The 25,952-nt window shown below is 37.4% G+C and overlaps 3 protein-coding genes across 3 annotated transcripts; 2 read left to right on the top strand and 1 right to left on the bottom strand.

Moving 5' to 3' along the window:
• Positions 1-1,663: 1,663 nt before the first annotated feature.
• Positions 1,664-17,464, top strand: LOC127799297 (bet1-like protein At4g14600). Its single transcript, XM_052333214.1, has 4 exons — positions 1,664-2,013; positions 2,219-2,342; positions 16,895-16,951; positions 17,090-17,464. The coding sequence occupies exons 1-4, from the start codon at positions 1,955-1,957 to the stop codon at positions 17,249-17,251; spliced, it is 402 nt and encodes a 133-aa protein (XP_052189174.1). The 5' UTR covers positions 1,664-1,954; the 3' UTR covers positions 17,252-17,464.
• On the top strand, positions 6,231-16,888 carry LOC127799296 (uncharacterized). Its single transcript, XM_052333213.1, has 2 exons — positions 6,231-16,414; positions 16,588-16,888. Exon 1 carries the CDS (start codon positions 9,040-9,042, stop codon positions 9,940-9,942), a length of 903 nt encoding a protein of 300 aa, XP_052189173.1. The 5' UTR covers positions 6,231-9,039; the 3' UTR covers positions 9,943-16,414; positions 16,588-16,888.
• Positions 17,465-17,810: 346 nt separating the features above from the next.
• On the bottom strand, positions 17,811-25,147 carry LOC127799295 (serine/threonine-protein kinase PEPKR2). Its single transcript, XM_052333212.1, has 4 exons — positions 24,896-25,147; positions 23,853-24,735; positions 18,750-19,046; positions 17,811-18,319 (listed from the first exon to the last, which is right to left on the bottom strand). The coding sequence occupies exons 2-4, from the start codon at positions 24,613-24,615 to the stop codon at positions 17,946-17,948; spliced, it is 1,434 nt and encodes a 477-aa protein (XP_052189172.1). The 5' UTR covers positions 24,616-24,735; positions 24,896-25,147; the 3' UTR covers positions 17,811-17,945.
• Between the last annotated feature and the right edge of the window lie 805 nt (positions 25,148-25,952).

Genomic DNA, 25,952 nt, shown 5'->3' on the forward strand with positions numbered 1-25,952 from the left:
GCTCGATTAATACTGTTTCATCACATATTAAAGTAATACAAACATGTAATCAGTTAATTATTTGAAAGTTATTGATCTTACTCTATTAAAAAGATAGATTAGTCGAGTAAAACACTTGTTACTCAACTAAAATAATTTTTTACTCGATTAAAAGAATGTTACTCTATCAAGCTCAAAAGTTAGTTGATTAAGCTTCTAGTCCTTACTCTATTGCAAATATGCAATTAATCTTTGTGTTACTTGATTAATTTATGACTTTTGCATTTATATTCTCATCATCAAAATATTTTAAAGTTTCACATTTGTATTCATCATCAAAACATTTTCAAAATCAAACTCAACAATACACAAATAAACCAACCAATAAACTCTGATACCACTATTACAAAAACTAGAATCATGTAGAAAAGCAAACACAACATAAAATAAAAACCAAACTAACAAAATTAGCAGGCAAGATATGCTTCTAACATTACTCATAAGGAACACCAAAGTTTACGGGAAAAAGCCCTCAATATGGAGGGAAAAATCACAAGACAAAAGTCCACTTCAAAATCTTCCACTATGTCAAAATAATTGATCTTCATAACAAAATAATCACTGAGAAAACAAATTTTTGGGAATATAATCGCAAAGAGCCCATTACCAACACTTCTTCAAAATCTCACCATCCAGATTTTAATGGACTTCTTCAAGAACAATTTCGTAAAAAATCAGCTCAATCGAATATGAAATTCCACCCGATCAGTTGCCGAAATCTACTGGATGCGAAGAGCTTTTGTGTAGAATTTGCCTTCTCTTTTTTTTTTTTAGTGGCTTTTTGTCTCCCTCTTTGAAATGGTTCTTTCTTCCCTAACCCAACAGTTGGAATTTATTCTTATATAAGAAGCCAATTAAAAACCTAAAATATTTCTCCACTTGGGCATTGGGCCAAAGCATCTAAGTAAGTATCACAACAACTACAACTTGAGCCATCCTCAACCTAGCAGGGAATACCACCCAACAATATTTATATAAATATAATAGTTTATATATGGTTTATTTATAAAAGTATACATATAGTTTATACATATATATATATATAAACTATATAAATATATTGCTGGATATATAAAAGTTATAATTGCTTTTTAATAAATTTATTTGTACAAGTAAGTGACATATTATTTTTAGTTATTTTACAACTTTTCAAAATTTGTAAGGTATTCTTTTATTAAACATATATTTTTTAATTAATAATTTAAAACACATTTTATTCAAACACTTCAATAATTTAAAATACTAATAGCTTAAAATTTAAAAAGAAATTAAAATTCTTTTTTAAAAAAACCTAGGAATCATTTCTAAACATGAGTGAGAATTTCTCGGAATGTAAACTTTATCCATGGAGAGCACCTAATTTAGTGCTTATAAGCCATTTAATTTTATTTTCAAAGTATTTGGATGATTGTCTTTGTGTGATTTTTAGTGTTCATAGCTTTGATTATATTAAGGGAGATAAATTATAGATTGTGTCTTTCATCTTTACACAAAATAAAAATTAAATTTACAATTCACTAAATTAATATTAATATATTCCACCGCATGAATACTTTATTTACATAGTACTTAATACTTATATCAGAATGTTCTAAAGCTCCCGCATTACACGAGCGTTTAGAATTCCTGAAAACAGTCACTGGACAACCGTTCGATCGCCAGATCCGACGGTGGATCACCGGTTTGACAGCGTCACCCTTCCACATAAATCCATCCCAACGCGTCGTGCGATTTCCATTTTCGTTTTATCAAAATCGAACGACTCGTAGATCGTCGTAGCCAGGGATTTGAATTCAATTCCTCGAGCAAATTCGTTTATCCGATCTAGGGTTTCTTTCGCTTCTATTAGTTGATATCTGATTCTGATTCAAAGCCTCGATCGATCATCTCGAGTTCGTCTTCTCCAAAGACTTAAATGGCTTCCAGTTCTCGTAGAGGCGGCGACTTCTACGGTGCGGCTCCGTATAGATCGAGGTATTGATATTTATTTTTTGTTCTATTATCGTGAATCTAGAAGAAAAATTAGGAAAGAACGTTTTGTTCAGAATTTTAATTTTTTCACAGAATTTAGCCCTAGCATAATTAGGATCGGTTTTTTTCCCCCTTTCTTCCTGTATGGTTGCTCGCCAGCCAAAACGGACTTCTAACTATATGTATTATTTTGGCATTTCGAGTGCAGAGAAGGGCTTAGCACGAGACAAGTTGCTAGCTCCGATGAAATCCAATTGCGGATTGATCCCATGCACGGGGACTTGGACGATGAAATTACCGGTCTCCACAAGCAAGTTAAACTACTAAGAAATGTAAGGTTTTGTCCCTCCCACTCAAACCAAACTGTGTTTTATTTTTGCATGCCTATATTGTTTTTCTGTGTCTGGCTAAAATTGTCATAATATTTTCCCTCTGAAAAGGGATGGTTGGCAACTGACGCTAAAACAATCCAGGAGGTTTCAACTGATATGGTCAGAATTTTATCTGGAGAATAGATAGGAGAATTATACCTTCCAATTTTCGGACTTGAAAGAAGAAAAAGGAACTAATTATCAAAGATGGTTATATGATTTGTTATGGGCCTGGTTTACAAATTTGGCTAGCTATATCTTGAAATAACACAGCACCACCAAGATTTTATTGGCTAATTGGGTCTTACTATTTGAATTCTTTAAGATCATTACGACCCAAAAGTTTCCCACCAAGTGTTTTTTCTTTCTCAACATCTTTTCTCATAAACTTATTTTCTTCCATCCACTTTCTTCACTGATGCATCTATCGGTTTGCTTCTTGTGCATCTGACCCATTCTAAATCTTAACCATCAAGAACGTATCAAGTGTTCCCACCAGGTGAAGTCAGCTATTTGAATTCTTTTGGTAAATGCTTGTTCCATTCCATCCACTCTCCTCATACACGCATCTATAGGTCTTCTTCCCACATAATTAAACCATTTTAATTATGTCTCGAGCATCTTATTTTATTTATTATGAATATTCTCATTTTTTACTTTTTATCTTTTTCTTATATGGTCGCCCATCCACTGTAACATCCTTATCACTATTATACTCATATTTTGTGCGTATTGTTGCTTTACCATCCAAAATTCTATGACACGCAATAAAGTTGGTCTTATAGTCGTTTTATAAAAAAAATTCTTTTTGCTTTAATAAAATCTTACTATCACATGATACATTGCCTACACTTCCCATTTTAACCATCCTGCCTTAATTCTATGGTAACATCATCATTAATCTTTCTATACTTTTCAATGATTGATCCAAGATATTTCTTTTTTTGGGATGACTTGATCTTCAAGTTCCACCATAACATCATTCACATTTATATTATTATTTATTACTTATATTTTGTACATTTGGTTTTCAATCTTTTCAACTTAAAACCTCTAGATTCTAAAGCATTCCTCCATATACTGAGCTCAATATTCTCGCTTTCTTGTCTCATCCACCAAGACAATGTCTTTTTCAAATAGTAGATGCCAAGGCACTTCTAGTGTATATGTTTAGTGAGTTCATCCATTAAAAGAGATAAGGGTTCAATGTAAATCCTTGATATAATTCATTTGTAGTTGAAATGTCTCATTATCTCCTCATGTTTTGACATATGTTTCTACTCCATGATAGATGTATTTACTAACCTGTATATAAGTAATTTGAACTCCTTTCTTCCTTCTATAAGATCTCGCTCTAGAACTTCTCCAGGGAATTTGTTATATAAGTTTTTTCTTTGTTTTTGGAAAAAAATCTATAAGCATATATGTTAAATGTTTTCGTTTATCTGTATATCATGCCATTAGGTGCCTTGGCAAGTATATAGATTTCATCGTTGACCCACCAGGCATGAAGCCAATTGATTTTCAGATACTTTGATTTATCTTCTTAACCTTTTGTCAATCATTCACTTCCAAAGTTTTTTGCTGTAGCTCATAGATTGATATCTTTATAATTTCTACAGCTTTGAACATCTTGTTTATTCTTATAAATAGGCACTAAAGTGTTCTTTCTCCACTCGTTCAACATCCTTTTTAATTTAAGGATCATATTAAATAATTTTTCTAACCAAAAAATGCCCTCTTCTCCCATTCATTTCCATGCTTCTATCAGGATTTATCTAGTCCAACTGCTGTACTATTCTTTATCTTTTCAATGATTGCTTTATTTCATTTGGACATATACATTTATAGAACATGTAACTCTCATCTCTTTTAGAGTTACTAAGATGTCTCAATTTGACACTTGTTTCTCATCTTTCATTGAATAACATTTAGAAATACTCATTCCATCTCTCTTTGATTGCTCCTCACTTGTTGTTGCCTTTTGGTTTGTCTTTTATGCACTTCCCTTGGCTCAAATTGCTTGTTTCTTTCTATGCCTTAGCTAGTTTTTATATATATACCCCCCCCCACACCTTTCCCTATCTTTTGTGTCAAGTTGCTAGTATAAATTTTCACAAGTTTTTGACTTTGCTTCACTAATTGCCATCTTTGCTTCTTTTTTGGCCAAAGAGTGTATATAAAGTCTTGTAGCAAGCTCTGTTAGTTTTGATTTTTTTTTCTTGTATGTCTTCATTCCACTACTAAAACGCTTTCTGGCTTGTGACTTTTTCCTTCAACTTGCCTAGGACCATTGGTTTCGTAGTTTGAATAACAGTAGCCACTTCAGTTCATATTCGGTTAGCCTTTCCTTCTTCAGTCCAATCTCTTCTGCCATGTAATTTATTTTATATATCTTATATTTATATTTACCGTAGCATCCTTAACTTAATTATGCCCATATTTTGTACATATTAGTGTTTAATTGCTCAACATTCTATACCATACTATCCTTATTTCGGTTTTAACTTAAAAGGAATTTTACAATTACATAAAATGTACAAGTACTTCTCTACTTCAACTATTTGAACTTATTTTTTCTTGGAATAATTTGATCTTCAAGTCCTGCGATAGTACATATATTTGGTTTTCAACCTACTATGTGCTAGTGTGACAAATTTTTTAAGGAATAACTCTATTTGGTATTTACCAACTTGTTACATAGAAACCATAGATGTTGTTCCTTAATTATGACTTGGCTACTCACCCTGTTCATAATTATCAAGTTTCACTTTCACAACTCGTATTGTCATTCAATCAAACAATAGTTGTGCATTTAGTTTAACAAAGCCGTTTGTGCAAGAAATAGAATTAATCTCTGTACTAGGGCATCCTTACTTCCTGGAAGATTTGGTGGCTAAAGAAGATTTACAGTTGTTGTTAGTATTTTGAAATTTATAGGAAAATGAATTGAGGTCTAGAGATAGTCTGAAAAGGCCATAAGAAAAGTTACCTATAGAAACAAAAATTATGTTTTAATAGCATACAGAGTGTCATTGGAGTATGGTGGTTGTACTCCAAGCCTTTTGGTAACACTTGAAACAGAAGAACAGGACCCAACACTTAATGTTGTTTCAGAGTCAACATTGTTGGTTGTGAAGCAACAGAATCACAGAGGCATGTCAAGCCACTGTCTGGTCATAACAATCATAATTGTAGGTTCCATGCAAGAAAATTATCTTCCAAAAACTCTCTCACCTCCTATTTACTCGAGTAGCAAACTAGATGATAAGGAGAAAGAGAATAAGAAATGCAAATGTCACATGAAATTCATTAGCTTTAACTCCGTATACACGTGGTCACTCTTAGATTTCAAGAAATTTCCTTGTTCAATTGAAAATGGGCATTCAAGTGCATGATAATTTCACTACTAAGAATTTGCAGAGCTACCCTCATGTATATATATATATAGAGAGAGAGAGAGGGGGGGGGGGGGCTTAGAATTTCTTGATCGGACAAGGTCACAATATTCTTGCTTAGAATTTATGGGGTATTGTACACTATTTTGGAGATGGGAAATAAAGAAAGATTCCTAGATATTAGTTTTGCTGTTCCCCCCCGCTCCCTGGGTCGCCCCCAACCCCACCCCACCCCACCCCAACCCCACTCAAATGGTGACTTGCTATGTACTGACCACTTAGTGACTTAGTTATGTGGCTTGATAGGATTGAAAAACATCAACTCTGAGTGAATTTGAATTTGCTTTGATTTCTATTTACCTAATCCTTTATCAAGGTTATTTACCTAATCCTGGCTATTGATGGTGATTGTTTCCTCCTTTCACAATACTCTACCCCCCTCCCCCCCGCCCCCCCCAAAAAAAATATATATATATATATATTTTGATCCTGCCAAAATGGTGGTTGTTGCTTCCTCCTCATGATCCCTCCTTCCAAGCAGGGTATTTTCTACATCTTCTTTCTTGTCTATTTCTTCTACACCGATGCTGCTTCTTTCATCTCTATTCTTTCAACTATTATTTCTTCACTACTGTGGTTGCATTCTGCTACTGTTGTTGTTACTTGATGCTACAAAGTATTCTTGTTACTCTTTTTCCTTCTCGGCCATTACTTTTTTGGTTGAAAAATGTTTATAGTGTCATGACCCTAGGAGCAATAAAGGGTTAATACGGTAATAGGCTTATAATTGTTGTTAGGGGATATTTTAACAATTGGTTAGAAGCACATGGGTGTTGTAATGCATTCAGTTAAGAGCTAGATATGCCTATAAAAGGCTACTGTAAATGGATGAGATCATTATGTTGAATAATAATTGAATTCATTCTCTCTCTCAAACTCTATGATTTCTTCCTTCTGTTCTCTCTCTCTCTCTCTCTCTTTGTTCTGATTTGCAACTCTCGCCCTCATTTCTATCTACTATCTTCCCCTATTTCTATCCAATTTTCACCTCCAATCATTCTGTTCTTGGTCCTAACCCATCAGAATCTTCCAATTTCCAATCCAAACCCTAGGTATGTGATAAATTGGTATCAGAGTAGTCATTCCTTAGCTGTGAGTTCGGTAATTCAATAGCATCCGTCGTCCGATCTGATTCGAAAATAATCAAGCTAGATTCGAAGCAAAGCTTGTAAATCACTACGGAGGTAGGCAGTTTGTAGAAGTGGTCTTAGTGTCGAAATTCTGGTGAATTGGAAGCTAGGAAATCAATGGCGAGCCAGCTAATTTTAGCAAACTTTAGTGGTGAGTCGCGAAGAAGATCCTAGTCTGAGTATTAAAGGCAAAGCTGACCGTTGACTCTTGGTCGAAAAATTCAAGAGGCATCGATTGCATCAGAGTCGTTCAATGTGTCAAACTGGCACCAACTGAGTAACAAAGCCAATCGAAAAAGGTGATTGGGAATGTCATTCGACTTTTGGAGGCGAGCGAGGATACAACTCTGTTATTGATCTCCAATGGTGATTTACGTTAGTGATTAAGTGAAGCAATTCCGGTGAATTCTGAAGCCGAGCTAGTGGTCACGGCCATTGGATGGTGATTGGGGTGGGTCGCGGCCGTTGTACATCTTGATTGGCGATGAATGCAACGATTCTTAGGCTGTTGATTTCTCCATTTTGTCGCTGCTAAGTTTCTACACAGTGAATCTGGTCATCCTTGTTCAAAAAGTGAAAGGTGAAATAGAACACAATAGTTTTGGCTCGAAGCGGTAGGCGGATTCTATTCGTAGAGACAGATTTTGCTCGCGAGATCCAACACCCTAGGTTGCCAATTTCCGATCACCTCACGATCCGAATCGGAAGGCATTTGAGGCGAGTATAGGAGACTTTTACATCAAGCGAGCCAGGAGGTGGAGTCGGACCCATTGCCTAGCAGTTCATTTTGTTGGGGAATTGAAGATCGTTGATCCATAATGAAGTGGATCTTGAGCGATAGCTGATTCGTAGTGACCGGCTATAGTGATTTCCAGAGATCGGCTTGGGTTAGGAAATTGTTGAGTTGCAGTTGCTTTCAGTCTTGATCGGCGATCAATTGCGGATCAAGGGAGCCTGATTGAGTTGCAGATCAGACGGGCAACTCAGTACAAATCAGAGCGAGGCGACTTGTTGGAGGTTGAATTGAGCCGATTAAATCTTCTGCTATTGAATTGGCTTTGGACAAATCTAGGTTGAGTCGCTTGAATTCCCGAAGCAACTTGAAGTAGTACATGAGATGGTTGATTTTATTGTTGTGTTTGCCTTGAGTTTGTGTGATAGGAGATCAATAAAATATTGGAGATGCATTAGCTGGAAGATTAGATCAATTAGTTTTAAATACCAAGTGTAATTTAGTTAGTATTTTGGGGGTCTAATTGTAATATCCCAATGATAGATGTCTGCCCTTTCTATAAATAAGAGGGCCTAGGGGGCAGTCGAGAGGCAATCCAATGAGAGTTTCTATTCATCTGTGATCAAGTACTGATTTCGTTCTTGAGAAAAGAAAGGCTAAGTGATTAGAATTTAGTCTTGTGCATTCTTGAGAGAAGAAAGGTTTGTACTCGGGGATATAAATGAGGGCCAAAAGCTGATGTACTGATCTTATTTCATCTGAATAAAGATTGTTCTGTGTGGGTGTTGGATTGCTGGATGTAGGTTTGCCTAAGGGCATTCCGAACCAAGATAAATCTCGTCTCTTACTGGTTCGATTTTATCTTTTTGTCATTGTATTTCATTATGTTATATCTGATTACTTAATTGGTTTCTAATTCCATAAGTGTGTAAGGATTCATGTGGAAGTTCTCTTCGGATTGGTCCATGGTTTTGTAAGTCCTAATATCAACATTTTGGAAATTGATTCTGATTTCTGGGGTGATAGACGGTTGTCGTAGCACTAAGGTTTGGAGTTCGGGATGCGAACTTCGTTGGCAAGCTTGCCAGGTGAATTTTGATTCATTTAGGCTATTGCCGGCCAATGTGGTTAACTTCCAAGCGAAAGAGCAACCCTCAATTTGGACGTTTGAATTTGGTAGGTGAAGCAGGGTGGAAAGAGCTCTAATTTCTGGGCCTGTGGATTGTTCCGCCCGTGAAAGTTTTGTCAAGATAGGCAATGCACACACGAGGCCATGGGAGCCTCAATTGCAGCAGAAGAATGTTGTATTTTTAGTGGGATCTCCTGCTTGTGAGGCTATGGGAAGCAGTGCACGCATGATACAATTGGAACCTCAATTGCAACAGAAGAATGCTGATAATCAGTTCAATCAAAGGCGCAAGGAAACAAGCAGTGTGATACATGAAACGTGCGAGGGGTTCGACCGTATGTTACACGAGCAGCTACAGGAATTTGCAATGATACTGATTAAGAAGTATCACTCCAGCTTTTTCGCTGAATTCTTCGATGATTATTGCGGAAGTTTTAACCCAGAGGAATTCCTTAAAATGGAGCAATCGAATGAGAAGTCAAGGTGGCAGGAAATCGATTTGCTGCTTACCTTCAATGTGGAGTGGAAGAAGTATACCGGTTTAGGCGGAATTGACAAGGAAGGTGACTATAACAACAGTGCTGGCAGCAACAACAACAATTCTGGGGCTTTGGTCCAGGGTGTGTGGGCAAAAGGAGAATTAAAAGAACACACCAATTCCTTTGGAAAAGTTCTTGATGAGGATGTTCCAAATGATAATCATGGAAGTCCAAAACTAGAGCTGAATGACGCAGTCAATCAGATGACAGGGATAACAAGAGGCAGCAAGGGGTTTCTGGAATTGGAGAGGAGTTCTCCTACTGAGATGGAGAAGTTAGAAGAACAAATAACACCTCAAGATGCACCTACTAAAAGGTTGCAAGGGAATAATGGGGAAGCATTTGATGAAGCGAGGGAGGAAGCCAAGACCAACTTGTTACCCCTGGTGGCTCGTGCATGGGCCGAAGAATTTGGTGGTGTTCTGGATCAGAAGTTTGTGGAAAATGGAATAGCATTGGATCAGGAAAATCTGACTAAAGGACCATCAATCTATACGGATATTGGTGCTGGAATCCTTCCTCCGATTTTGGAACGAAACATTGGTCCATTGGATAAGCTGGTTATAAAATAGGTTGGAGCTGAGAGTGGTAATACCTGCAACATCTATCCTAGGTTGGGTCCAGATTGTGATGGACCACATGCCGTTAAAGAAGGTCCTAAGGACATTGCTCCTTTGACTCTGGTGCTGAAGCAGGCTGAGTCGTCCTTGACAAGGGTTAAAGTAGGCCTCAAACAGTCTCCAGTGCTGGTTTTGGTAGGGAAGGAATAGCTTAAGTGGACAAAACAGAAGGATTGCCATAAGGTCTGGGAGAAGATGGAAGAGGAAGTTGCTGCTGGATTGCATGTTATTACAACTCACTGGCATGATCTCTATATAAGGACTCTTGAAGAATACACTCTACATTGGCACGAAAGGCAAAACAAAAAGAACATAAAAGTGAAAAGAAAGTGTCCTAGAAGGAGAGAGAAAGAAAGAAGGATAAACCAGATAGAGAAGGTTGGGATTAGATGTAGAGCAAGGCTATTTGCTGTAAGTTCTTGGGGACAAGAACTCTCTTAAGGAGAGGGGAATTGTCATGATCCTAGGAGCAATAAAGGAGTAATATGGTAATAGGATTATAATAGTTGTTAGGAGATATTTTAGTAATTGGTTAGAAACACATGGGTGTTGTTATGCATTTAGTTAGGAGCCAGATATGCCTATAAAAGGCTACTATAAACGGATGAGATCATTATGTTGAATAATAATTGAATCCTATCGTCTCTCTCAAACTCTCTAATTTCTTCCTCCCGTTCTCTCTCTCTCTCTCTCTGTGTTCTGATTTGCAACTCTCCCCCTCATTTCTATCTGCTATCTTCCCCCATTTCTGTCCAATTTTTCCCTCCAATCATTCTGTTTTTGGTCCTAGCCCATCGGAATCTTCTGATTTCCAATCCAAACCCTAGGCTAAACCCTAGGTACGTGACATATAGTAGATACTGATTCCCACAAGGAAAATTGCACACACCACAAAATATATATTATCAGTGAATATGAATTAAGCTCTAAACTGTCTGTAGAATTGTTGCCTAATAGATCAATAATTTACTTCAACAACCTGCAGAATTCACACAAGAGATGCCAAACTTTAGATGGATTCCTCTGGAAAGGGTGGAAAACAAAGTGTTTGATACCATGACCAAGAAACAAAACATAATGATTGGCAATTACAAATTATATGAAAATATAATTACACTATAGATGTTATATCAATCATATCCTATGTCTTTTTGCTTGCATTGCAAGATAATTTCCCATGCCTGATTTGCCATCAACACTTCTAGTGATTGCCACCTTGATCTCAAGTCTCAAATGTGGTGAAGCACTCACTCAATTTGGCAAAATAATCGACCCAAGGATGGTGGAGGTTACCCAAATAGCACTATTGATCTCAAGTAGTATTATAAATGTTCTCTTGGAGTATTGTAACCACATTAGATCTAATTAGGTCATTTATATTTGCTCAAGTGAGTGGGAATTCATAGATTGGATACCAAATTGAAACCAAGATTAGTGGGTTTGGTTTGGCCTAGTTCTACATCTCCATGATTCCAGATGTTGGTGACTCCCATAACTCCTGTTTGGTCTAGTTCTACAACCCCATAGGTTAGTCTTATTTCCAGGCTCCTGATAATATATCCTAACAAGTTACACCTTCGGTTGTTGGCTAGATATACCAACTCAACCTATAACAATGGCTTCCTTTATGAGTAGACTTCCAGCTTCCCAATATCAGTCGTTTCTATTTCTTCTCTTCCACAGTTTGCATGGTGGAATCTTGGAAATTCTCTGTAAATTCCTTCCAGAAATCAGTTTGCAGGTTCCCATCTCCAAGCTTCCAGTGAGAGTTACCTTCTGTCCTCCCTTCTTGAAGGTAACCTCCATTTTGTTGAAATCAAATATTATTGGACTGAATGTTCTCATTCAATCCACTGCTAACACCATGTCACATCCATCTAACTTTAATAGTGGTAATTCAGTGATATATTCTTCCCCTTGAATTTCCCAGCTGAAGTCAACACAGTTGGATTTTCTATACACCTTGCTTCCATTTGCCACAGTGACCGACAAAGGAAACGTTTTGTGCAACTCACACAACCCAAGTCCTTGGCAGTTTTCTCATCAAGGAAACTGTGTGTATTGCCACTGTCAATTAATATCATTAACTTTTTATCCCTTACCTGACCCTCCACTTTGATGATTTTGTTTGTGGGACACCCCTTTAAAGCATGTAATGAGATTCCTCCTCCTTCTCCCTCATCAGTGGCTTCCATTTCTTCTGTTCCTTCTTCATTTCTGCCTTCCAGAAGTAACAGATGCTTGTTACAGTGATGACCAGGAGAATACTTTTCTCCACATTTGAAACAAAGTCCCATCTGTCTCCTTTGTTCTGTAATATCAGCTTTTATCATATTTGGATGATAGGATGAGGATGGGTCTTGGGGAGGTTTTTGTAGGAGTTTTCCCTTATTGGTTCCATAATTTGAATTTCTAGCAACCGAGGACACCTGTGCTTCCCCCAACTCAATTCCTTTGTATGGGATTATGTTCTTTCTCATTAAGGCTTCTACTGTAAGTTCTTGCAGCCTAGCACTCTCTGCTGCCTGTTTTACTGTTCTTGGCTGCAACATCTTCATTGTTGGCCTTAATTCTTCAATCAAGCCACTAATGAAGCTTGAGACGAAGTAGGCTTAAGTGAAATGTGGGTTGAGGTTCAACATTAGGGATTTCAGCTCCTTGAATTTCAGTTGATAGGCATGCACTGAATCTTCTTGCCTTAATTTGTAAAATTCTTCGACAACTTCCATCATACTTCGGTCTCCGAACCTTTCACACAAATCTTCTACAAACTCTTCCCATTAGCAGCCATCTCTAACCTTGACCCGCCCTGGAACCAGGCATCCCCTACATCATTGAGGTAAGCAGAGGCCAATGTGACCTGCTGCTGCAGAACATTGTACAAGATAAACATTCTCTCACATCTTCTCACCCACCATCTCAGGTTTTGGCCTCCGAACATCAGAATGTCTAGCTTTTGCATAGGAAAACATGGCTGATTTTGTGTAACCAGTGTTCCCTGCCGCCTTCCAACAACTCTCTCCTCTAAATTCTCTCCAAACACAGCAGGTTCCACCTCCAATTCCACGGAACCAGCTGTCCTAGGATCTGGTCCAAATCCTGGAAGGATTGGATCAGCCTGTTCCCTGGGAGGAAATTCAAGAGATAGCCTTACCGGATTTTTCCTTGTAAACATCACCATGAATTGCTGCAGTTGTTCGTGAATCTGATTTCCAACCTCACACATTTGACCGACAGCACTGTCCAACTTCTGTTCAAGCTTCCAATCCATGGAGACAATTGCCTCATGGTTCCTGTTTGATTCGATCTCCTATGAATCAACCCTGGTTTGCTGATCAGAGATCATTGAGTGGAATTGGTGCAGCTGGGGCTTGAAATTCTTCGTCCAGGTGCCATCTGCCATCAGGGTTGAGATCGCAAGTAGGAATCGCCAGCTGAGGATGTGCTCTGAATTTTCTTCCCCATTCACTGCAACTGTTCGCCGCTGATTGCGATCGCTGCAGATCAACAATCCTCCAGTTCTGAAGCCTCAATTTGTTGGAACCACCTATCTCAGCATTGCCCTTCAAATCTGAACAAAATTACCAACACCCACAGCCGAGAGCCAATTCTCTTGCTTCGCCTTCAAAATTTGATCAATCGCCCCAACAATCGCTGTTCCTCACAACAATTGCTGAGTGATCACTGCACAATTGCCCGGCTCACAGCCAAAGAACGATTGCTCTGATACCACTTTGTCAGGATCTTGAACCTGACAGACCAATTCTCTTCAATTGATGAGAATCAGAACAGAATTTGGGTGAGAAATGAGAGAAGAATGGAGGGAGATAAGAAGAACAGGAGGGAGCGAGAGAGAAAGAAGGTTTGGGGTTGGGAGGGAGAGAAGTTGAGAGAGAGAGATCTGGAGTTGATCGGAAGTTTTGGATAATTCTCGATACCTCTCATTTAAATGGGTTAGTGTTTATATACTAAGCCTAGTTGCAACATGACGTTGGCACCAAGCCAACTACAAGCTACACTTCAAGCAGCAACTTGAAGGTACAATTGCATACAACTTCTATGCAAAAATAAATAAGGAATCCCTTTTTAGAACATGAGGGTTCCTGACAGCCATATAGAAAAAGGGAAGAAAGAAACACATATAACGTAGACATGGATTTTCAATTGTGCATTATCCTTCTAGTTTTTTATGTGTCTATTAGTGGTGTGTGATATGTTCCACTTCTATGCAATCATGCTCTCATGTTGAATGCTCAATAATCTATGTATAACAGTGGACAACACCTATATTATGGGAAAAAGAAGAGGAAAAAATAAACTACAACCATTAAAATACTGAAGAAAATAATATAATAGACTGCCTCCTGATTCTTTCTAGAGACAATTGGGAGACGGTATGAATTAGATCAAATGGGAAATAAAAGTCGGGAATACATAGTGATCCATCTTTTCATGCTTTTTACTTATGAAGGTCAACAAATCCATTTATTGCGCTTTTCATCAAGATAAGTCAAGTCAGTAGAGATTACATATGAGGAAGAAGGCCAAGCGTGTGGAGAAAAATGCACTTCAAAGAATATGAGAAACACCAATATTTTACTCTGAATACTCTCATGTAGTAATAAGAAAATCTTAACTATCTACAAACAATGATTTAAACTAAAAACAATTGCACCTATTTATAGACTAAAATAATCTAAAACTAAATCTAACTAGGATCCCACAACTATTTATAGTTATGATCTTACTCTAACCTGGAATCATTATCACATACCAAATAGTTGGCATCTCTAACTTATCAAAAAATCAACTTGATCAATTCAATGCTCCTCCTTTAAGTGATTTTTTGAAAGCCAGGCTAAGATGGACATGAATGGACTCAAATTGACTTTCTCCCAGCAACTTGGTGAAGATGTCAACAACGTTGTCTTTGCTTTTTACCTCCATAACGCTGATGGTGCCTTCAAAAACCTTCTCTCGAATGTAATGATGCTCCAATTTGATGTATTTGGTTCTAGTATGACAAACTGAATTTGTCACCAATTTTAAGGCACTATTATTATCTCCAAAAAGTGTAGTCAGCTCCTGAATCGGTGGATGAACATCTTTCATAAGTCTTCACAACCATTTACACTCTTTGAGCTGCAAGAGTAGCAAGATATACTAAGTCTGCTTTGGTTGTTGATTGGGAGACCAAGTCTTGCTTCTTACTACACTAAGATATACCATCTATCTCCACAAAAGAAGACATTACCTAGATGTAGATAATCCAAGACCCCACCAAGATCAACATTGATGTACCTAAATTTGGGGATATTAACTTCCTTCTTGTAATGATGTCATGAATCGCATAAATGGGTGTCAATCTCAACTACTTATAATAGAGATCACACCTAGAGAGTAGGAAGATCTGAAGAATGCAGATTTTTCTAGAGATATCTAGAAAAATTCTAGAGAATTCTAGATGCTTCCAATTATTTAGAACAGTCTAGAATTATCTAGAATATTTAAGATGCTACTAGAAGGTTCTAGAAATTCTTAAGATTGCTGGAGTTATCTAGAAGGTTCTGGGGTTCCCTAGAAGATCCTAGAGAAGAAGTATTAAGGTATTGAGATGCTTTTAGTAGGTTGTGTGCAAATATCTTTAGCTATACCATTTTATGTTGACATGTGACACAATTCTAGCCACATAATCTTTCCATGGATGCCTATAAATAAAGGAAGGCCTCATTTGTAAAGGCATATGAGAAAGGTGTACTATTTTGAATTGTAATACAAGAGCCCTTTCCAAAACACCCTTGAGTGTTTCCTTTGCCATTCTCTTCTATGTTCTTTTAATCTAACACTACATTTTGAAGAAGTAAGGCTGAACTTAGGCCTTTTCTAGTGAAGGAATTGAGAAGCTTCAATGTCGCATGGGTGCTAGAAAGTTAAGTCTGCTGCAATTGGTATCAAAGCCAAGGTTTAAGACTTTGTGAAAGAGATATGGTAGATTTGACGGCTACCGAACATGGTGAGGTTTTGGAGGCACCAACAACAATCACTATACCTCTCAAATGGGGAGGATGGGGATGCTCTAAGGATGTCCAAGCATACACTAAGTCACGATTTGAGAGGATGGAGAAAGTCATGGCACATATAATGGAGAAACTCAAGGAGTACCCAAGCAATGAAGGACTTGAGACATGGGGAGAAGACCTTAAGGGAGAGTTGCAAGGGATCCTCAATGCTTGTATGGACACCCTTAAGGAGGAGTTCCAAGCCAAAATGGATGGAGTTTTGGCATAAGTTGCAACTCTCAAAGAGAAAATGAAGGTTATTCAAGAGGATTGGACTTTTTGCAAAGTAGCAGTTGCAAATAAGGCAATGAATGCTCCTAAGGAAGTGTTGCGGATAGACCCACCCAAGCACAAGCCATACATAGGTAAGAGGGATGCCAAAGAACTTGACACATTCTTATTTAACATAGAGCAATACCTTAAACATCTTTGCTTGGAGGATGAGCCATGAAGGTGGAGGCAACCACATTCTTTCTCATCAATTCAGCATATTCATGATGATCCTCCTTCACTATGCACATGGAAAGTTGTTTTGCAGGGCACATCAAGTAATGGTTCTTTCTTGCCCCCGTTTGAATTGAGTATAATGGAACAAGATGCCAGGTTTTGGATCTATCTAGTGCATTTAGACAACTCCATTGGGACCACTTTCAAAATTTTTGGTTGTACACGTTTGTGGATTTAATGCCCTATCATTTTAGGGGGCCCAAAAAGTTTACCAAATTGGAGAAGAGAGTTCAAGTCTCATCAAATTATCTATCATAACATGAACTATTTAACAACACTTTCAGTGTCGTCATCATTTACTATCATTCAAAATTCTTATCCAAATTATGATGTTGCAGGTAGCTCAAGAGATAGAATCGGAAGCTAAGTTTCAGAATGACTTTCTCAATCAGCTGGTATGGTATCAATTAACAACACGCCCCCCCCCCCCCCCCCCCCCCAAAAAAAAAAAAAAAAAAAAAGAGCTGCTTTTCCTGTTTCTTTAATAGCGTAAAATAGTTGTTGGTTTGACAATCTTGTCTCGTACGTGACAGCAAATGACATTGATAAAGGCTCAAGCTGGGGTGAAGAACAACATGAGGCGGTTGAACAAGAGCATAATCCAGCAGGGGTCAAATCATGTTATCCATGTGGTTCTTTTTGCACTTCTCTGCTTTACAATTGTCTACTTCTGGTCCAAATTTTCAAGAAGATGAAGTTTGCAATCTGCCTAAGCATTTGGCACGACAAGAATCTTCTCCTGTGAAGGTTAACAACAGGGTGTACGTAACTTTCTTAACATCCGTCCTCTCTCTCTCTCTCTCTCTCTCTCTCTCTGTAGAGACATACCCAAGGTTATCCATGAAAATATGGTTATTGTTTTCTCAGAATTTACTTCCCCTAATAGACAATACAAATTCTTTCTCTGAGACGGAGACCGTGTTGGTAGCAGAGGCGATGCTGTATGTGAAATATGACAACGCTTGTGAATCTTATTAGAGGAATCCATTTGCCCTTCATATTTGATCGCTTGCATTCACAACACTTCTTGAGTGATGAAATGCCTGGTATTGGCAGTTTGAATAACGTCCACTGCACTTCAATATTGCGTACTAATGCTGCAATGCGCATAAGACTTTAAATATGCAATAGAATAATGGGCTGGTGATGCAATTATCCGAACGCACTATTTACACATTACCTGTACATCAGATTATTCAATTGTCAGGTTAGGGAAATTGCCAGGTCAAGTAGGTTACTACTACAAACACCAAATGAAAATGGAACAAACATATTCCAAGAGGGGTAATATTCAGATCCCCAATTAAAAAGGGGGCGGTGGCCGTGGCGGGGGGTCTCGGTTGGAGGGCGGCAGCATCAGTTGGTCAGCTGTCTGTCTATGTGTCAGAATCAAAATGCTTTGCAGAGATTGTTAGCCTTCATGTTAGATGAACACTGCTCTCTTATAGGGTTCGTTGGGCTACACAGCCTGCTCCTCTTCGGTTCGGAAATCCTCACGTGTGAAATAGCTACTGCAAGTGCATCGACTAAATCACCGTCCTCCTCCTCCTCCTCTTCTGTCCTGCAACACGAAATGCCAGGCGACAATGACGATGTACTAGCACCGTCCCTGGAAAATCCACGGGCTGTCCTGCTTTGATCCTGCCCGAGTCTGTTTGTATGGGATAGTTGCTGGGACGGTTGTATCGACTGACCTTTTGATTTTGATTTGATAGATAGTATCCTTAACGTGCGCTCAGTATAGAACAATATCCATGGATGCCCTGAAAGAACACAGATGGATCGATGGGTAAAGACCTAAAAATATCATAAAGAACTGAGTGATGCTTAAAGATGTTAAACGCAAGTGGAAGTGTATGAGGCAGCCAAAATTACTCGGCAAAAGGTGACGCCAGTTATTTTTCATTCTCATACTTGCCATGTTAAGTGAACGAAAGCAGCCTATTCTTCGTTTAAAATGATAAACTGGTCAGTGGAGGTGAATGAGGTGAGCAAAATGGCTTTGGCAAGAGGAGGGGTCAGTCCTTTTCCGTGCAACTTGCCATATTAAGTGAAACAGGTGGGCAAAATGGCTTTGGCATGAGGAGGGGTCAGTCCTTTTCCGTGCAACTTGCCATATTAAGTGAAACAAAAGCAGCTTGTTCTACACTTGGAAGTGAAAACATGGCCATCAACTAAACAAAAGCAGCTTACTTAGCACTTCATCTGCAGTTATCCTTGCTGCAACATCCCTGGTAAGAATGCGCTCAATCAGATCCCGTGCAGGTTTAGATATAGATTCCCATATCCCAGAATGGAAATCAAGCTTCACATTCTTGATTGCCTCAAAAACTGCTTCTAATGAGTCTCCTTGAAATGGGAGGGCACCAGTCAGCAGCACGTGCAGCAGGACACCAGCACTCCATATATCCACTTTCTCAGAATAATTGCCTAACAACACTTCTGGGGCAACATAAGCAGGGCTCCCAGCCAAACCAGTCAATCTCTGGCCTGTAACGTAGAAACCACATCATTTTACAAGCAAGTTGGAGAGGAAAAAAAAAAGGCAGAGCTATTCATTAGATGGGAAAATACGGAGCCATGTAGACTGGGTTTATCCCCATCTGTAAAATTTGTTAACTGACTTTATATTCAAAGTATTAGCAGTTTATTGATGATATTACCACAAGTATTATCTAAGATCTTCTATAAATGAACACTAGAAGACTGAGACAAGACATTGTAGTGCAAAATATGTTCAAAAACAACAATGTACAGTTCATGAAGCCCATATCCTACACAGCACATATCACAAGACAGCCAATGGGAACAATAATAATAGCTTGTACAGCATAAAACGCATGCGATAGCCTGTACAGCATTAGAAAGATTCATAGCAGATTAGCAAATAAAGAAAGTAAGAAACCCTTTCTCCCCCAAAAGAATTCAATGTGCATGATAATGCTGAACCAAAAAAAGGTAGAAATATGCATGCACAAAGCTACACTTAAAAAAAAAATAAATGGAAAACTAATACAACCACACTCAATTTCCTAAAATTTGGTCATGAACAGAGACCCTGACATGGACTTCTTGTTAACGGATAAGGGGTGCCCACTCTTGTCAATATAATGTTAAGAACATACCGAGAACAGCTTAAGTATACTTTTGTTCCTAAGAACATATGTCACAACTGCCACAGTGATGCAAGGAGAGGACAGCCTATCTTCAGTTGCTAACTCTTTAGGACTTTAAAAGCTTCTGAAACTTCCTTGTAGCATAAACAATTTTCCTAATTTTTACAGTTTAACTTTGGGATCCTCAATTTAAAGAGGGCCAAGCAAACTCAATCCTGTCTCTATTGGATTCTTCGTGATCACATAGCACCTCTTCATTTCAAAATATACAATGATTACCACTTATTTCCAAATTTTTTAACAGTTTATCTCCCATTAAGGAACAGTCAATTGACCAAATGATATTCACCTAGTCAGCATACAATGTTTTTATAACTTCCAAATCTACCCTACAAAGTATAATTAACCAACAAAATCTTTTAATTAACTTATGAACTAAAAAACTAACCAAAATCATCATCAAAAACTCACCAACAATCATAATCGCTCAACCCAATGCAGCACAGATGGTGGGGTTCACCAAAAAGAAGAAACAGTAGCAGCAAATAAGCAGGAGGATTGGCCAACTGAACCCACATCTAGTATGCCAGCAGTGGTTAACTCTTAAGTCTTAACACATCCAAATCGGCATCTAAGCTTGCAAACCAGATCATCGGGATTTGGGTTCAACCTGAATATGCAATAGGAGTTCTTTGTGAAACTAGATCAGGATCTAGGTCCAGCTAACCCACTCTGGGTTCTGAGACAATGAAGAAAAAGATGAAAGAAATGGACAAGGGACAAAAACAGATGAGAGAGAGAGAGAGAGAGAGGATCTGGTTCATACTTGGTTTGCTGGCAGTGGAAATTTTAACTGGAGGAAAAGAAGGTGAAGATAAAATAATCAATTAAAATGTATTTTGTAATTTTTAAATACTTTTATGTTTCTCAATCTTATATGAAGCCTAATAAGGGCAAAATAATCTTTTCATAGTTGCCATTAAGTCCATCAGTCAACAAACACTAACAAGCATGGTTAATTTTTGAAGACGAAGGGGTGTCGTGTAATTTGGCCATATACCTTAAGGGTACTTTATCTAATTTACACAATAACAAAATATAGACTCCTCTTATGCATTTTTCAAAGAAAATTGAAGAGAGAAGGAGGAGGAAAGGGAGAAAAACATATGAAATGAGCATGCCAGTGGGACTGGACTTCATGGCAGTCCAAAGGTTCCTGAATTTGGGAGATACTGAGGAGAAGGTATAGAAAAAACAGATGTTTTATGTAGGGACCATAAAAGGAATTAGGTATATGCTGGTAAGAGCATTGTGTAACTAAAGAAACATCTCACTCCTGCAATCTCAACAAAACACCCCTAAGCTAACAACCACTAACCCCACAGTAGGGAATTTAAAGGAAAGGACAGGATATTCATACATTATTCACAGGAAGCAACACCAAAATGATGTGAAAATGACATTTTTGTAATTATGAGGCACGGTCTCTCTTTTGCAGTAAGTGGATGAAATAATAGCCACATCATTCCAGTTGGAAGTTTCTGCAACATCCATACAGAAGGTTTATTGTTGGATACATCCACGCTAAGATGACAATTTCTCTACAAAGGATAGTGTACATAACGGACTTATTTGTGCACTAAGACTGCACATGATAACCAAGGTAAACAGCTTGAAGCATTGAACTCTTAAACATGTCACAGAGGAGATGCAGTCTATAGAAAAGCAAATTATCATTTCCAATTGCAGCCACTCCAGGATTGCTATTCCATCACATTGCTTTTATTTCTTTACTCCAGTAACCCTTTAAGGGGGAGAGATTGTCAGAAATCAGACCATAACACCCTCTCATGGCTTGTGTGCCGTATGCTAGCATGCATGCTAAGAAAAAAAATGGAGTGCTAGCCACAAGATGCTTACTTAATGTGTTAGCTTAACTTGTAGGCATGCTTGCTTGAGGTGCTTGACATACTTGTCTATTACTTGTGCCAAACAAGTACAAATATGAGAGACTTCATGCATATTTTCCCAAGTAACCCAGGCCTGTTAGATTTAAGACTTTTTTCTGTATATAAGATATAACTTAATTTTAGCACACCAACAATATTGCAAGCCTTAATTCCATTAGGCTAGGTCAGCAACAAAATTCTAACTCTCTGGTTATCTCTATACATTGTTGTATCTTCCATAAAGCCATTTTAAGAACATTTTTCACCAAGACTTTTTCTTGGTTTCCTCTACGTGTTTTACTACAAACTTTCCTATTCCATCCACTTGCCGCATAGGTACAACTACTGGTCTTCATTCTCAAATAGCCAAATCATCTTAATCATGTCTTACATTTCTTATCTTCAATAGATGCCACTCTAACTTTATTACAAATAATTTTTTGTTCATAATTTTGTCTTTTCTTATATGGTTGTACATCCAATAAAACATGTCCATATTAATTAAACTTATATTTTGTGAGTGTCAGTACTTAATTACCCAAAATTCCAAGTCATACTATAAAGATAACTTTATATAACTGTTTGATAAAACTTCTAATTTAACTTTAGAAGAATTTTATTATCACATAAAATTTTAAATGCACTTTTTCATTTTAATCATCCGATTTTGATTTTTCAACATCCTTTTACTATACCATTCCTTTCTTTTTGAACAATTAATTGAGAAACTGATTTTCTAAGAACAAATCTTCAAGTCTTACCACAAGTTTACAACATTAACCACACTTCTAATTTCATTATACTTATATTCCATATATTCAAGTTTTAATCTACTTACCTTGCATTATAAGGAACACTTCTTAGATGTGCTTTATGAGTTCATAAATCACAAAAGCAAAAAGAAAGGTCCAATGCCAATCCTTGATGTAATCTAATTGTAATTGGAATAGTCTTAGTATCTCTTCTACAAATTTTAATACACATTTCTAAACAAAGGTATATGTCTTTACTAACGTGAATATGAGCAATTTGAAAGCCTTTCTTCTCTAAAACCCTCTAAAACTTCTTGGCATACTCTGTCATAGAATTTTGTAATTCTGTAAACACCATTTCCAATTTTTTTCAACTTCTCTGAATATTTCCATTCAACGCCTTAGTAAGTAGAGAACCTTCATTGTTGACCTGCTACGCATAAAACAAAATTAATCTCTAAATACCCAAGTTTTTCTCCTCAACATTTGCTCATCATTCCCTTAAAGTTTCACATGCGGTTCATTAGTTTGGTCAGTTTATAATCTTTACAAATTTCCATCTCCTTTATCTTCATAAATGGGCATTAGAGTGCTCTTTCTCCACTTGTCAAGCATCTACCTAATTTTGAGCTTTATATTTTATTTTATTTTTTGAAGAGTCATATGATTCCTTGAGGAAGGGCATCTTTTGTTCTTGTTACTCTTGGAATAACTAAAAATGTTATTAATGGAGAGTGTAATGTTTGAAACCCCTCTTCACCAATTGTACTGTTTTTATTGATTTCTTTTTATAAGAGTTTGACAACCTTGTTTGATGTAAATTATTGGTTCTTTGTATTATTTTCCTAGCACTGCAGTTATATCATAATCCCAATGTGCATATGTGCTTGCTGGCATACTAGGAGTTAGAGCTGATTGGCAAGTGCCACATGTAGCAGTGCAAGTGACACGTTGCAGTCTTGCTTATGCTGGTAGAAAATGAAGCACCTATAGCTAAACTTCCACCTTCAATAATATAAAAAATGCACAAAGAAATGGAGAACAATACATCCTGCCAAGGGTAAATGGAGAATAACACACACTCACCAGGGTTAAAATGACAAAAATCCTTAGACCAAATAATGATTTCCGTTGTGAAACTTCTACTGTCAGCTTATTATCCAAAAGAATCATATTAAATTACATAACTCAGTGGAATTTCAGTTGAAGGCTCCAAAAACTTGTAACACTTTTCTTAACAGCAAGTCACAGAATATTTTATTTGATTAATTGATAAGAATAAAATGCAGAAACACTAAAATGACCCTAGGGGTGCGGGATGGGGGAAGGGGAGAAAGAAGTGGGCAAGTGCAACGGAAAAGAATATTAGTCATATTAAGATCAATAACCAGCGCCCAAAACTGCAGCTTGCAGAGTGTTAAGAATATCAAGAACAAGAAAATATTACAACATTATGTAAGGGAGGCGTCAGATACTTACCATTTGCAACCCTCATGGCCAAACCAAAATCTGCAAGCTTTATCTTCCCTGAAGTTGTGAGAAGAATATTCTCAGGTTTTATATCCCTGTGTACAACTCCCATCTCATGACAATACTTAATCACCAGCATCAATTCCTTGAATATATTAGCAGACCGGTGCTCAGAATATTGAACCTCCTTGGCGATCTGATCAATCAACCGACCACCCGAACACAACTCCATCACAAGATGAAAACATTCTGAATCCTCATAAACTGCCTCCAATGTCACGACACCTGGATGGCCTGACAAATGTTGCATAATCTCCACTTCACGGTGAACTGTCTCCTCCCCTTTTATAAGAGTCTTACATGCAAATTCCATTCCGGTAGCCCTATTCGAACACAACGAAACAGAACCGAATTTACCTTTCCCAATTGTGGCACCCATTACATAATCATCCTCAATCTTATTTTTGTTACCTATTTGAGTGGCCACATCAATACACCCTATCTTCCTCTTCAAGCCCCTTCCTGGCAAGACCAATGAAGATGTTCCACAAGGTGGAGCTGTAGCAGCAATACCCACGAGTCTACTTTTACATGATCCAGCAGGCTCGTCATCCACATCTTCCTTGCACCTCTTCTTCAACCTTGCATAATCTTCCAAGGAATAATGGAACTTCAAATTCGATAATGATAATCGCTTATCACGGATTGATTCAAAAATTTCCGCCTCTGGATTAGGGTTTAAAATTTCACTGCCTTTCCTCTTCTTCCTCATAATCGCATAACACTTCGAATAATCGTCCGACCAAATGAAACCAACTTCAAATAGATGTCACCAATTCAGTTCCTTACAGAAATCTCCCATGTATGCTAATTTTCTACCATTTCTGCTAACCTGAAATTAAGGGTAAAGATGATGATTAAGTACATTCATTCAAAAACACCACAAAATTACCCCGTGCGTCAAGAATAGAACAAAACAAAAACGTTGATCAATGTCCAGATACACCGAATAAATGAAGAAGATGTGAAAAAACTAGGGCAAGAGAAAGAACCTTTCCTGGCAGATCGAGAAGACGCGGGATGTGAAAACGCTGGTGGGATCGAAAATCGGCTGCACGCTGGAAGATCGACGAACCGGAGAGAGAGAGAACAGTAGAAATCTCCGAAGGCTGGTTTGGAGACTCGATTTATCATCGGAAATGAAGGGGCCTGTATAGGGTTTGAAGGTTTGGTATATTATTTTCTAGAGAGAGAGAGAGAGAGAGAGAGAGAGAGCGACTCGTGTCGATTACATGTTTTGTCCTTTTGGGGATCATTGTGTCTGTTACGCCTTAAAAGTGACTCATTCTTTTTATAAAGTATTAAACTTTTATACAGTAGTAAGTATTATGACAATAATAACTATTAGGATTAGAATTTTAAATAAGTTATTATATTTTTTTTTATTTGAGGTTAAATTGAACATTACACATTAAAAATAATAAAATAAATCATTATATTTTTAAATTTAAATATTAATCATTAGATATATGTCTCAACATCATTCACAGTATTTTAACCATATTAATCTCAAATGTTTAAATTAAACTCTAATTTAGATTTAAATAACCATACACTGTCACAATCACCCCAATCCAACTTCAAAGGACTCACACGGTCATAAACACATAAATTATTGAACCCCAAATCCAAATTTGAATGAATCTCACACACTTGCAAATGTTTCATAACACAAAAAGTCTAGATAATGATCATTAACACCCTCTTATCTAGTGGATTTGGAAACTTATTTCAAGTCTTATTTTTGTAATAGGGTTTGATTATAAATAGAGTGGACATTCTTAATGCCGTTAGTGACATTAAGATTATATCTATCATAATTGTCAATGTGATTTTAAATTTAAAATATAATGATTTTACTTGATATTTTATCTTATAATATATGCTTAATAATAAAAAGAAGCAACCATCAACACGATAATTCAAATGACATGTGATATGCCCTACAAAATAAAAGATACAAAATAGATAAGCAAAAAATAAGTGGAGGAATTAGAGGAGAGAGACTGCGCCACATGGCCGCCAACGAGAAAAACACAAGCTTGTTGC

The sequence above is a fragment of the Diospyros lotus genome, chromosome 4 (genome assembly GCF_014633365.1).
Source record: "Diospyros lotus cultivar Yz01 chromosome 4, ASM1463336v1, whole genome shotgun sequence".
In the NCBI taxonomy this organism is placed as follows: Eukaryota; Viridiplantae; Streptophyta; class Magnoliopsida; order Ericales; family Ebenaceae; genus Diospyros; species Diospyros lotus.